This window comes from Panulirus ornatus, chromosome 55 (assembly GCF_036320965.1).
Source record: "Panulirus ornatus isolate Po-2019 chromosome 55, ASM3632096v1, whole genome shotgun sequence".
In the NCBI taxonomy this organism is placed as follows: Eukaryota; Metazoa; Arthropoda; class Malacostraca; order Decapoda; family Palinuridae; genus Panulirus; species Panulirus ornatus.
Window position 1 is genome coordinate 34,942,137 of NC_092278.1, and position 14,964 is coordinate 34,957,100.

Sequence of the window (14,964 nt, forward strand, 5' to 3'; positions counted from 1 at the left end):
ATTTTGAATATCTATGCAGTAGATCACCTCTCACCTTTCTCTTTTTTATCCTAAAGATTCAATTCGTTTACTTGGCTACCATAGGCTTTGTTACTCAGCCCAGGAATCACCATGGTAGCTCACCCCTGCACTCTCTCCATTCTGTCTGTCTTTCCTGGGGTAATAATTCATAAAATTTTCAGAGTGCTTTAGAAAGAACTGTACAGACGACACGCAAGTTTGACTACATCGTAAGCCATCACATTTACTGTGTAGACCACTAAACGGCGGCTGTCAATATTGAATAGCCTAGCCTCTCCAAGATAAGCAAGGACAAGCTTCCAACCAATTCGAGTCATTCCATAAAACATCGATACTTTTGACCTATCTAAACCTGTATGTAATCATTACGAGTAAGTTACACATATCTACTGAGTTAGCTTTCTTCTTGAAGCATGTTTCTTCTTGTTTTGAAAAATGTTTGCGCTCTTAGGAAAGTTTCTAACCATTAAACGCCTTCGCTCACTTACCTGGCTACCATGAAAAACTTGGGCTATTAAGAATAATCATAAACCTCTCTTTGAAATACTCGTCCTTTGAGCAAGGTTGGAGTGTTAACGTGTTGTATGTGACCCCAACACAACAGTTCATCAGCCTCACTCTTGGGACGCTTTACTTAACGTTGTAAAATTGATGCCTTAAGCAATGATTGGCCACGTAGCCATTTATCCTGAGCTACACAAGCAGAAACTTAAAAGATACACAGCTTCATTAAAGCTGCACTATCAAAGACTACGGAGAAACGGCCCCACTGAACTTATCCAAGCAATAATATCCCTTAATTTACGTACGTTAATGGACTGTTTATGATCAATGCTCTCCGTGGCAAGGTTACTTCAAAACACTACATAAAGATTCAGAGATTATGCATGTTCTGTAAGCACTAATTGACTTGCAATCTCGCCGTTAACATCAGATGTTGGAAGCTACACACGTACACGAAGGCGATAGGAAAGAATGTTGGTGTTACTCGTAAGTACATTATCCGTATGTATACTTTACCTCATTATTTCAGAAACGGAAAGTTAATTTCCATTAGGATGGCAAGAAAAACTCTTCCGCATTGCCAAAGTCATAAATGCTATGTGATCAATGCTGAAACTTTCAGGATAGCGTCGCTTATTTAACGCTCACTAGAACAGGATAAATGAGTTAATAAGAGACAAACTGTTCCCATCCTTCTCCCTAAAGCAGTGATATCTGGTTGTCATCAGAAGCTGATGCCGAATGCCCAACCAGTTAACTGACATAGTGCTGGGCACCTAATCTGATGCAAAAATAGCTTTGGCCCAAGCCATGACATAACACCTGCCATTCTTTTATTTGAAAAAAAAAAGATTACCCCCAGCCTCACATTAAAGCCACACATCATCAACATCACTCTATCCCAAAGAGGATCACTTACACAAACCATACACCGAAATACCCGAAAAAGTAACACCGAGTTCCATACAGGTGGCGTCACACGGCCATTTCTTGTGTCAATTTCTAGGATCAATTTCCGTTATTTTTCTTCCGCGTGATGTAACACACGAGATTGATACAACTGCCCAGTCACTTCATTTTAGTTGATAAAAATAACAATCCAAACGCCACTGACGCGTCTGCGAAATCTGTATCTAACTTTCCTTGTACGTTAGACAATGCAGAAAGGCTAGACGTGCTAACAAGAGAGCTCGAGTACGCTCATGGTGGGCGGAAACAGAGTGTTTTACAAACCAGTGCAAGAGTTTGAGTTTGGTGGATCAAGCTAAATAAGGGTACCAGTACGATGAGCTGCTTACCTGTTCATTCACTTCGATGCTCCCTAAGGACTTGTAAGGTCCCATGAACAACTAACGTGTCCACAATGGAGTAAATTGCGAAATTGTAGCTGTCACCGAGATAAGGGTCACGCCGCGCAAACTCAAATCGTATAAATGTAAAAACAATGATAAGTTTACTTAATTAAAAAAGTTAATAATTCAATTATGAGCTAATTATTTTACAAATATATACAGTGTAAGGATTTTAATACAGTTTTACGTATTTTGAATTAATATACATTTTATTAGTAAAAATGTGCACAACTAAGTATAGATCTTAATTTGAAAAAATTTACGAAAATTTTAGGCATCAAAAAGTAACGTTTCGCATTACTCAATGTTTCGCGGACCTGGCGCATTTTCATGTTAAATCAACGACTAAAAAAGACAAAAAGCCCTGGTATAAGTCGCTTTAACCCAATCTCGAACTCGTCGCTAAACAGACACCCAGCCGAAACAGCATCTCAATACGTACATCTCGTTTACATGCATACTTTCTGGACACTACCTATCTTTTCCACAATACAAACATATATTCAACATGCCAAAGGTCCCTTTATGCGCAAGATGCAACTTCCACGCTGAAGACAAACACCAACTCCTCAACTACCCTACACTTACCCTGCCCATACATACATCACCATACCTCATGACCTGTGGTCTAGCCACTGAATGTACTGACTTACTGAATGCTGCAGGAGCCTCATATAAAGGGTACTAAAATTACAACTCTGTTGGCCAATTCGACTGTGAAACCAAACATTGGTTTCTGAGTTTGAGGAGCGTGTGAAATGAAAAGTAAAGAGTAAATGAGAATTAAAGCAAGGTTATTAGGTTTAGCAGAAAACATTTTTGAATGGAGAGGAACTGAAGTGTTTAAGGTATGCACATGGGAGTGGGTATTGCCGCAAATGTAACCAAGGGAGCTGAAGTGAACAGTATGGTTGATTAAAGAACAAAGGTCTAGGGCACACTGAGGAATAAGTGAAGAAAGAGGATATGTTTGATGGTACAGGATTCCTGTCAGTGCTGTATGGATGCAAGGTGTAGCCCTCAGGACAAAAATGAAGAATAGGGTAAACGTGTTGGAAATGAAATGTGTGAGAGCATGTGGTCTGTGCAGATTTTATGAAAAAAGAAATTATAGGGTGAGAGAGAGGTGTGGTAGTGAGAGGGGGTTTGTAAGGGATATCTGAAATGGTCAGGATATATGGAAAGGACCGTGAAGAAAGGACAAGAGAATATACATATCAGAACTGAAGGAACAAGAAAAAAGGGGAAACCAAGATGGTGATTTGGGGCCTGAACATGCAGGAGAGTGTGAGGTGTACAAGGAATGGAGTGAAATGGAGCAATGTGGCATACAGGGGATGATGGTCTGACAGTGGGTTGAACCAAGGCAGGGTAAATCACAGACGGTTTGTTGGGCCTGGTTGTGAATATGGGGTTTTGGTTTTGCTGTATTACTCATGAAAGTTAAAGAGTGGATGAGAACAAATGAGGACTTATTTTTGTTTGTTCTAGCTCCATCTGCATAGTGAATCATATAACATCAGCATACTTTTCTTTTGTACTCCTCAAAATTAGAGAAACAGTTCAACTTTTCCAGTTCCTACTTTGCCTTATCATGTAACCTTGCTTTAATGGTCTGAAGCAAGGAATCATGCAGGTGACTAGAAGGGTGGGGGTGGTGATGAGATGGTGGTGGTAGATGGTGAACATGATGAAGTGATGGTGACAAAGGCAAGGAATGGTAGAGGTGACCATTAGGGTGGAGGTAGTGTTGAGATGGTGGCCGAAACGACTGCAGAGGTGGTGGTGAAAAGAGACCACTCCTAGGAAAATTTTCCTATCATATTCTGTTGTAAGTTACACATCCAACTTTTGCAAAACTTTTCACAGGGTAAATTTAGAATCTACAAACAGCTTATACAATCGGTACCCCAAATGGGACATCCACTCGTCTCACCATTTTCATAATCTTTTCCCTTCTAACCTGCAACTCAAAGCAGGCCATTTCATCAGCCATTGTTAGCAAGAAGACTATTCATTCATGTTCCCTATAACATAATGTCTCACCATCACCATCTAAACCATAAACTGAATCATTATTAACAGCGATGGCTACTTTCATAAGTGCTTTGAAAAAATTAATTACTTTTCCTTAACAAAATGATGGATTGGCAGTCAACCTTGTTGGCAAGCTTAACTTCTGACATAAGGTAACTTTTAAAGCAGTCAGTATAACTTTTAAAACTGTCAGTTTAATTAGCTCATTAGTCATATAGCCTTTCATTTCCTTCCCATTCCTTCTTTTATTTAGGTAAAACAACTTTCATCTTGTTACTGCATCACCTTTACTTATGATAACAGTAGTATATGATGTCTGACATATACATGTTTTTGAGGCTTCCGCAATGTTCCAGCATATAAGAAATTCAAATCTATGGGAACTGCTGAAAACTGCCAGGAATTAATCAAAACCCAAAGAGAGTGTAAGGTGATAAGACAGAATAAATGCAAGGAAAAAAAAAGAATTTCCTTGAAAGTTAGGAATGACACCTAAGTAATTTTTCAAATATACAAGAAAAAGAAGGAATTGAACCATCATGAAACAAACATGGCACACTAACTACTGATGACAAGGAAATGGCTACCATACTATTCTTTTAACTCCATATTCAGAACTGAAGAAACATCTCGAATACCGCAACCAATGAAAACGTTTCAAGGATTTGATGAGCAAGAGTTGAAGGTTATAGAAATGAAAAGCTCTAAAGTACTAATTCTTTCTTTCTTTCAAACTATTCGCCATTTCCCGCATTAGCGAGGTAGCGTTAAGAACAGAGGACTGGGCCTTGAGGGAATACCCTCACCTGGCCCAATTCTCTGTTCCTTCTTTTGGAAAACTAAAAAAAAAAAACGAGAGGGGAGGATTTCCAGCCCCCCGCTCCCTCCCCTTTTAGTCGCCTTCTACGACACGCAGGGAATACGTGGGAAGTATTCTTTCTCCCCTATCCCCAGGGATAAAAGTACTAATACCTGGGCCAATTAAATCCTAAAAAATACATCGGCCCAGATAACTTAGCTCGGAGATGTTCAAAGGAGGTCAGGAGACAGCTGATATATCCCATACCAAAAATATTCAACCAATCTCTATCGGAAGGTCAGGTGCCAACTGACTGGAAGCAAGCAAATGTTAGTCACATATATATATATATAAAAAAGGACACAAAAAGTGTGTCTCGAACTACTGCCCGAATAGCCCTACGTCAATGTTAGTTAAAACAATAGAAAAAATAATACAAGATAAAACTGCTACGTTTCTAGATCACAAAATCATATTGGACAACCAACACGGTTTCCACAATACAAGATCCTGCCTAACAAATTTACTGGAATTTCTTTGTTTTTCATCAGAATTGGGACAAAAAAGTACCATCTGACATAATAAATCTAGGTTTTCAAAAGGCTTTCTACAAAGTACTTCACAAGAGACTTTTACATAAACTCAAAGCACATAGAATCGGTGAAGAACTCTGTATGTGGATCAGAGACTGGCTCACCAGAATAAAGCAGTGGGTAGTATTAAACTGCGAAGCCTCAGATTGACAAAAACAAAATGAATGGTGTGCCACAGGGGATGGTCCTAGGCCCCATTCTTTTCATAATATACATTAATGACCTAGAACTTGGTCTCATATCTAAGATCTCTAAACTTGCTGACAATACTAAACTAGGAGGTAGGGCTGTAAACAGGTGGGACTGCAAAGTGATTCAAAAAGATCTTAACTTACTAGCAGAGTGGTCAGACAGGTGGCAAATAAAGTTTAATGCAGGCATGTGTAAAGTTATGCACTGCAAACTATTCAGATACTCTCTAACTGAAGTAAGTGAAGAAAAGGACCTTGGTGTTGTAATTAACAACAATCTGAAGTACACTAAGCAGTGTCAAGCAGCATGTAAAAAAAAAAAGGCAACCAAATATTAGACTTCATAGCCAGGAACATAGATTACAAGACACCATAAATAAGTTTTGGTCCCCAAACCATTAGAAAAAGGAAAAACTAGAGGAAGTACAAAGATCAATAATAGAATTGATCCCATTCCTTAGAAATCTGGCATATGAAGAGAAGCTTAAAACTATAGTATCTCTTCTCCCTTAAAAAATATAGACTTCACAGCAACTTAATCCAAGTGTTCAAAATTCTGAACAAGTTTGACAACGTAAATAATGAACATCTTTTCGAAACACAAGAAAATACGGTTACCAGGACAAATGGATTAAAACTCAAAGCTAAAAGACCTGGGAAAAAGCTTCTTTTCCTCTAGGTGTGTTGAGCACTGGAATAAGTTGCCATCAGACATAGTGAATGCTAAGAGTATAAATACCTTAATTAGTTTTTTGAAAAATATGTTATAAATTCAGGTACCCTCTGAGAAAAAAGCCAGAAATAAACTGTATAAACGACAGTGGTAATGGGGACAGGAGAAGTCTGATGTGCAGCAGCAGGAAGTTGGTGATAGCTTAAAAAACTGCTGAGTGGAATTACATTTTCTTGTTAAATTAAACTTTTTCTTTCTTTCTTCACCAAACAACCCATGTAAACATTAACAAGAAGCAGCAGCTTCACCCATATCATTTGCATCTTATGCAGGTTTGGAAAAAAAATTAACATGGAACAAATAATCTCCATCATGACTGTGATTAGCTTATTTCTTAAGCTGTTCCAAATTGGATCATATCTACCAATGGGCTTTTTTTTTTTTTTTAAACATGAAAAAAATCAAACCTTACAATAATGCAATTCATAAATACCTTTACTTGTCAAAATTAAATTCAAATTAGTTAACATTAGTCATCTTGTTTCACAAGTTTCAAACATATTGGAGATCTGCTGGTCGAAGTTACAACCAATGTATACAGCCCAATAATATTTCAAAACATGAAGACCATGCAACTAAAAACACTAAAATGCACTACATTTAACACTTTCCACTTAACATTTCAAAGCATTTTGAAATTCTAAATCAGCCACCATAACCATCCATGAAGATCTTTGCACAAATTATTACTACATAAAATACTAGCCACGGTGTCATGGTGTGTTAATCCGAACAGGTAGCACTTCCAACCAAGTAAAATATTTCACAGAAAGTTGCAACATACTGCTGGACTTTAGAGAGGAGACACAAGTAACTATAAGCCAAAATATTTATCATTATCATAATAAAGATGTTTTTTTTCTTTTTTTTTTTTTTGCCTTGTCGCTGTCTCCCACATTTGCGAGGTAGCGCAAGGAAACAGATGAAAGAAATGGCCCAACCCACCCCCATACACAATGTATATACATACACGTCCACACATGCAAATATACATACCTATACATCTCAATGTACACATATATATACACACTCAGACACATACATATATACCCATGCACACAATTCACACTGTCTGCCTTTATTTATTCCCATCGCCACCTCGCCACACATGGAATACTATCCCCCTCCCCCCTCATGTGTGCGAGGTAGCACTAGGAAAAGACAACAAAGGCCCCATTCGTTCACACTCAGTCTCTAGCTGTCATGCAATAATGCCCGAAACCACAGCTCCCTTTCCACATCCAGGCAACACAAAACTTTCCATGGTTTACCCCAGATGCTTCACATGCCCTGATTCAATCCACTGACAGCACGTCAACCCCGGTATACCACATCAATCCAATTCACTCTATTCCTTACCCTCCTTTCACCCTCCTGCATGTTCAGGCCCCGATCACACAAAATCTTTTTCACTCCATCTTTCCACCTCCAATTTGGTCTCCCACTTCTCCTCGTTCCCTCCACCTCCGACACATATATCCTCTTGGTCAATCTTTCCTCACTCATTCTCTCCATGTGCCCAAACCATTTAAAAACACCCTCTCTGCTCTCTCAACCACGCTCTTTTTATTTCCACACATCTCTCTTACCCTTACATTACTTACTCGATCAAACCACCTCACACCACACATTGTCCTCAAACATCTCATTTCCAGCACATCCACCCTCCTGCGCACAACTCTATCCATAGCCCACTGCCTCGCAACCATACAACATTGTTGTATAAAGATGTATATATCATTATACTCAATTGCCGTCTCCAGCCTCAGTGAGGTAGTGCAAGGAATGGCCCAACCCACCCACATACACATGTATATACAAAAATGCCCATAAACATACATATACATTTTAACGTATACATATATATACACATACATAGTCACACTTGCTACCTTCAACTATTCCCGTTGCCACCCCGCCACACATGAAATAGCATCCCCCCTCCAGCAAGGTAGCGCCAGGAAAGGACAAAACAAAAAAAAGTAAATTTTCAGATAATGCTCAACATTTGCAAAAATTTACCAAGTTGGAGCACTTTCATAATTTTGCATCATCATCTGGCCCCTTATAAGACAAAATTATGTCACTCAAACTCTAAGCTAAAGTTATTGTGTCATAATGTGTGAATCCAGAGAGAATAATCTAATCTTTGCATGCCAGAATCATGACCTAAATTCTAGAGCTTGCAATTTCATAGCCTTGCCACCTCAATCATGACTTCAAAAAATAGTCCTTGTTAGAGACTGACATCCTTACCTGAGGGTCCATACTGTTATGAGACAGCCATCGAACCTTAAAACTCCACAGAAAAAAAGTGTTAGATTAAGAATGTAAGACTGCCTTGACTGAGAAATATCTAAAAGGAAGCTGGATACCATTCCACAAATATGGAACTTCTGTGTCTTTGCCAATTAGCTTGTCAGTAATGGAAATTAAACAGTACAATGAAAAAATTCCAAGAATCAAATCGTTTTGCAATAATATGAAAAATAAACAGACTTTTTGGAACTTACTATAATCAATGAGCAAGAGTTTAAACATGCTGACACACAAGCATGCAGGCATTAGCACACACATGAAAGAGGAACCAAATGACTGAAATGGGAAGCCAGTACAGGAAAAGTGCAATAACAAAGGAAGGAGATAAACATCTTCTGTCCTAATGATTCCTTTCTGGCAATCATTCCAGTCTACTGAAGAAGCGAAGCCAACATAATATCTCATCTTTGCCAGAAAAAAATGAGCACTAAAATACCTTTCAACTGTTTTTTAGTGATCCATATAGCAATCACATTAGACCACTTTCCTTTAAAGATATGGATGACTTGGCCACTTACCATTCACATAAAAAAGTTTTTGTAAAGTGGTTAAAAAGACTGCATACACTTTCTGGACTGGGATTGCTACCAGTTTCCAGGTGAACCTTTGACAAGTGCAATTCCCAAGTAGTTGTATGTGAATTCTTGAAACATAATGACAGCCAGAAAAAAGATCAGTAAAAATTTGTAGCAAGACTGAAAGCAATTCTACCTACAGAATATATGCTGTGACAAAAATTTCAGCAGATCCATTTAGGTGTTAAAACTGCAGGGCTATTTACCAGATATACAGTCATTTATTTCAAATACATTTTACCACACTAAAAATAATGCATTTACATATAGAATAAAAAAATATTAAAAAATGCAACGAGTGCTCACTTGGGAATAAGGCAAGTCTAAAACATAAATTACAATGCAGCTGCTTGCATGTATTAGGCCATCTGAAACAAAAGGATATCATCAATGAATAACATGTCCCACTTTTTTCACTCATAAGCTTGATTACATGCATCGACTCAAGACTTGAGACACATGGAATGTAATCCTCAGCAAAGGTTAAGATGGCAAGTTATTGAATATGGAGGGAAACTAATCTAGCAGCATCAATCACTTCAGTTAGGTATAACTACCGTAAGTTCATCCAGATTACATATTCAACTTCTTACATTTAATCAAAAAGTGATTAAGAATATTCAAAGCATCTTTCTTCTTTATTACATGATACATGAAGATAGAAAAAAAATTATCATCCACATCAAGGCAAAACTGTGAATATATTGGATGGTCCCAATTGTTCATGGAAGCACTACCATGGGAGAGGTACAGGTTGGTCAAAGAGGACTATCTTCTCTACATAGCATCCCTCTCCCAAGGATGATCTATAGCATTTTTTTGATACATCCACAATGAGGCTTTCCTGTATTCTCCTACTTTACCCAGCCTTACAACCATCTTTAAAGTACTCCACAATTCTCATCTATGCTCACCTTGTTTTGCTTAACTCTTTCCTTTTGTGACAATGGCAACCACACTTTACATAATTCAACAACCAACTGAAAGGATCCTGATTCTCTTTAACCTAACTGCTTCTGCTTTAACAAGGTAGCATCAGAAACAACCAAACAATGTCCTCATTTTCATAACTCCAAGCTCTAGCTCTCCCATAAAATGTAAGGAAATCAGAGCCAAGGACTTACCAGACTCTGCCAGTTTGACATTAAACAGTAAGTGAAAAGTCACCTTTGGTGAGCCTGTATCACTGAAAGTATAGTCTCATCAAAGAACTTCTCACTTCAAAGGAGTCCCTATTTCCCTGCTACTACAGACAGCACAGCCTTGAGGTCCTGGGTAATACCAGTATTCTTTCTTAGAATGAGGTCCTGGGGTAATCATAAAATACATATCTAGAATAAAAATATAAAAACTGATAACAGAGGAATGTGACAATAAAAGTTATTCTTATAAAAAATTATCTAAAATCATAAAATCAATCTTTATACATTAATATATATATGCATTATCAGCACTTAACCAAAGGACCCCTTTCAAAAAATCCAAGCAGCCTTGAATCTGTGTTATACTCAATAGCTGGGAAGGGTGGACTCCTCGAGGGTGTGGCCATGGTAAAAGTCTCCATAACTGGTGAATTCCAGTGTTCCTAAAGGGAATGGTTGTCAGAGATACAGACAAGTAAATAATCAGATCCATAACTGGTGAATTCCAGTCTTCCTAAGGGGAATGGTTGTCAGAGATACAGACAAGTAAATAATCAGACTCCTTTGAAGTGAGATGTTCTCTGATGAGACTGAACTCTGTCAACTTCTGTCAACTTATGATGACACAGCATTACCAAAGGTGTCTTTTCGCTTGCAGTTCAACCTCAAGTAGGCGAAGTCTTATAATATCTTTGTGTATATATGTAAATATGTATATTTCATTTTACTTATAATTACCCCAAGACCAATTACTATGAAAGAGATCTGATGCAATGAAAGACCTTTCAAAAGGCTCCTGCAGCCCAAGACTGCACTACTTCCCATAGTAAGGAAAATGCTGCCAAGCAGGGTGTGGTGAAATGGTTTGGACACAGGGAGAAAATGAATTATGGGACACTGACATTAGAAGCAGACAGGACAAGAGAAAAGTCAGATTGAGTTGAAGGTGAAAGGAAGGAGAAAACTAAATTCTGAGTGCTCAGTGCCTGAACACTCCAGAGGGTGAAACGTCTACACAGGATAGAAAAAAATCTGTTATACAAGAGGAAACATGCTGTTGCTGGAGTGAACCAGGTTATATGAAGCAACTGGAGAAACCATGAAAAGTTTGTGGGGCTGAGTTGCAATAACCATTTGCAATTAATACTCATGTTCTTTAAGGGGAGAGACTTCTACACTCATACTGCCCAGTATTCTTTACACTGTATATATGTACTATCTTTACTCCTATGTCTATATATACACACACACACACACACACACACACAAACACATTCTAACTGTGGTTTTGATGCCTTATACATGACACCCAGATAATGAGAGTGAATGAGGCCTTTTCTTTGTCTGTTCCTAACACTATCCCACTAACGTGGGAAACAAAGTATGAGAAAATTAATAACAATAATATTCACCCTCATCTCCATATGTTCAAAGGCTTTTGGAAAAGAGGAAATGATGAGTGTGAAAAGGAGTTGGTAAGGGTAAGTGAGCTTGAAAGAGAGGCTTGGGTGAATAAATACCAGGAGAAATTGAGTGTAGAATGGCAAAAGTTGAGTGAGCAGAGAGGAGGGTGAATGGTTCAAGGTGGAAGTGGGCCTGTGGCAGGAGTGTGCAATGTCACCATGGCTATATAATATGTTCATGGATGGGGTGGTGAGGGAGGTGAATACAAGGGTCTTGGAGAGATGAGTAGGTATGCAGTTTGCCGGTGGGGCCTGGAGGGAGAGTCATTAAATGTTTGCTGATTGATATAGCAAAGAAACCAAAGAAGCTAGTGTCTGAGTTTGGGAGTATGAGAAAGGAGAAAGCTGAGAGTAAATATGAATAAAAGTAAGATTATTAGATTTAGCAGAAAAGAGAGAAAATATTTAGAGAAAGAATTTGAATGGAGATAATCTGGAGGAAGTGGAGTTTTAAATACCTGGTAGTGGGTATGGCAGTGACTGGAACCAAGAGAGCTAAAACGAGCCATGGGGTGGGTTAAGGAAAGCAATGGTCATGTGTGCATTGAGGAATGTATGGAAAGATAGGTCAATGTTTTTAAGGATAAAGATGGATATGTCTGATGGAATAGTTGTCTTGCTGGTGCTGTATGGATGGGTGTGAAGATGACAAAAATGTAAAGGATAGGAAGAATGTGTTGGAAATTACATACAGTATGTGGTAAAAACAGGGATGATCAAATAAGAAATGATGGGGTAAGAGAAAGACAGGGTAACAAAAGGAATGTGTATGTGAGAGCAGAAGTGCATATGCTGAAATGGTTCTGACATGTACAAAGGATGAATAAAGAAGGATGACTACGGTGGTATACATGTCAGAAGCTGAAAGAACAAGGAAAAGGGAGGAAAAACAGGAGGTGGAAGGAAATTGCAGGTGGGAGTGAGGTGTGCAAGGGACAGAGTGGACATGCTGTCAATGGACTAAACCAGGGCATATGAAATGGGTGGTCAAAGGAAACCAAGGAACATTTTGCGAGACCTGATTGTGGATGGGCAGCTTTGGTTTCAGAGCAATACATATAGATGTGGATGTGGGCAATGAGGCCATTTCCTCATCTGTTCCTAGTGCTACCTCGCTAACATGAAAAGTGGCAAACTCATACAAAAATGAAAAATAAATAAATAAAATAATAATAATTACAATAACATATTCAAATATGAGTTTTTCAAACAAAAAATTTATCATTTTTACACAATCTGCAAGCATACATATTCCATTTATAAAATAAATCTAATTTTCAACATTATCATGAGTCAAAAGATGCATACCTAACACAGTTTTAAAATATGTCATATCTAGAGCAAAATACTGCAGCCAAAGTTGTTTTCAAGATATCTAACACATAAAATATAAAAAGTACTACAGGTTGTACTCTCCAATCCGACAAGTTCTGAATCTGACACCATTAGTTTGTGGATCTGCCAACAGGGCGGCGCTGTTAGCAGCGCTAAGGAGCCCAAATCTGCTTACACCACAGCCCAGCTAATTGAGAGTCCTCTGAAATTCTTATAGCCCCAGAAAAAGTGTATAATGCTGACAAATATGCCCTGTATTGAGGTTGTGTGCCTTGGAAAACCCTTGCCCAAGCTAGTGAGGAGTCTCCAAGCTGATGGTAATTGGAGAGTTCACCCAAGGGCCTCTAAAGGGGTCAATTTCTATTTTCCAGCATTTTCTGTGGTACAGCAATGGGCAGGTCCCAAGGTTGCTGGATAAAAGAGGTACAACCTGTACTATGACCAGATACTGAAAAGACTCTTGAGGACATGACAATAATAAAGGTGAATAAACAAATATATACATTGAAGTTAGAATTAAAAAGTTAACTGAAGATTTAGAAAAGCTTTTTATACCACTCCTAAATGACAGGCAAGAATACTAGCTAAAATACTAAGTTACTTTCTCATAAAGGATCATGTAGGCATTGGCTTTTCGAACTTCTTCCAAACTTGCCTCTCGCACCAACAAATCTGAGGTATAAAACCACCTGCAAAACAACCAGAGAATTAAAGATCACGTTTTTGATATAACTACCTAGCACTGTGTAGATTATAATAAAGACTATAAGATGCTGTAAGTTGATAGCAGCTATTGACACGAATAATGAATGAGTGTGCTGCACATTCTGACAACACAGGGCCTTGCAACTTCATTCGAAATGACATTACACGATTCATAGGAGGTCTTTTGTAAATACCTGATTAAACTTGAAAGGAAATGACTGGTTTCCAATCTCACATGACCTAATACTGTACCAATATATATATATATCTTTTTTCCCCTTTTTTCCCCCAGGGCGGCCCCGTCCCCCTTTCCTCACCCCCCCAATTGGGGGCCCAAACCCTCCCCGTAACCCCCGGGGAAAAATTTTCTTTTTTCCTCCTGCCCAAAAACATTTCCCCCCTTTTTGTTCACCCAAACCCCTTTTTAAATTTAAAAATCTTTTCCCATTTTTTCCACAAAAAAACCCCCAAAAATTGTTAAACACTTTTTTCAATTTTTTTCCCTCCTGGCAACTTATAAGACCCCAACCCATAAAATTGTTAAACTATTTTAAAACCCCTTTTTCTTTCCAATAACCGATTCCACAAAATTTTTAAGGGCTCCCAAAATTTGCCCCCTCCCCCCCCCTTTTCCCCAAACTTCCCCCCCCCACCCTGTAAACCACCCCCAAACAAAAAAAAATTTCAGTTTTTTTTTTAACTCCTCCCTTGATTAAAAACCCTAGTCTTAATTTCCCCTTTATTACAATTTTAATTTTTTTTCCACAATTTTTTACAAACCCCTTAAAATTTTATTAAAAAATTTTTAAAAAATTTTTATAATTTTTTAATAAAATTAAATAAAAAATTTTTTTCAACCACATTTTTTAACTGTCCATTAATTTTTTTTTTTAAAACCCCCTCCCTTTAAATCCAGGCCCACAAAATTTTGGCCCCCCCAACATTACTCCCGGGTTCAACAAAAAACCTCCCCTTTTTCCAATGTTTTTTCCCACCTTAAACCCCCCCTTTCCCCCGGAAAGTCACCTGATCATTAAAAAATCTTTTTTCCCCTTTTTTCCTCCCTTTTGGGGTCCCCCCACTTTCCCTTCCCCCTTTGCCTTCCCCTCTTTCATTTTTCACATATTCTCTCATTCCAAAAACCATTTCAAAACACCCCTTTCTCTCCCCCCCTTTTTTATCTCCCACAAAAAAA

General features: G+C 38.2%; 1 protein-coding gene across 2 annotated transcripts in view; it reads right to left on the reverse strand.

Annotated features, from left to right (window-relative positions):
- Nucleotides 1-9,323: 9,323 nt before the first annotated feature.
- The window catches only part of Usp30 (ubiquitin specific protease 30), a 131,759-nt gene continuing 126,118 nt past the window's right edge, over nucleotides 9,324-14,964 (reverse strand). For both annotated transcript variants that reach the window (XM_071693405.1, XM_071693404.1), the window contains one exon: nucleotides 9,324-13,753. In XM_071693405.1, the coding sequence (XP_071549506.1) occupies nucleotides 13,657-13,753 (97 nt within the window). In that variant the 3' untranslated portion in view covers nucleotides 9,324-13,656. The remainder of the gene's footprint in view (nucleotides 13,754-14,964) is intronic.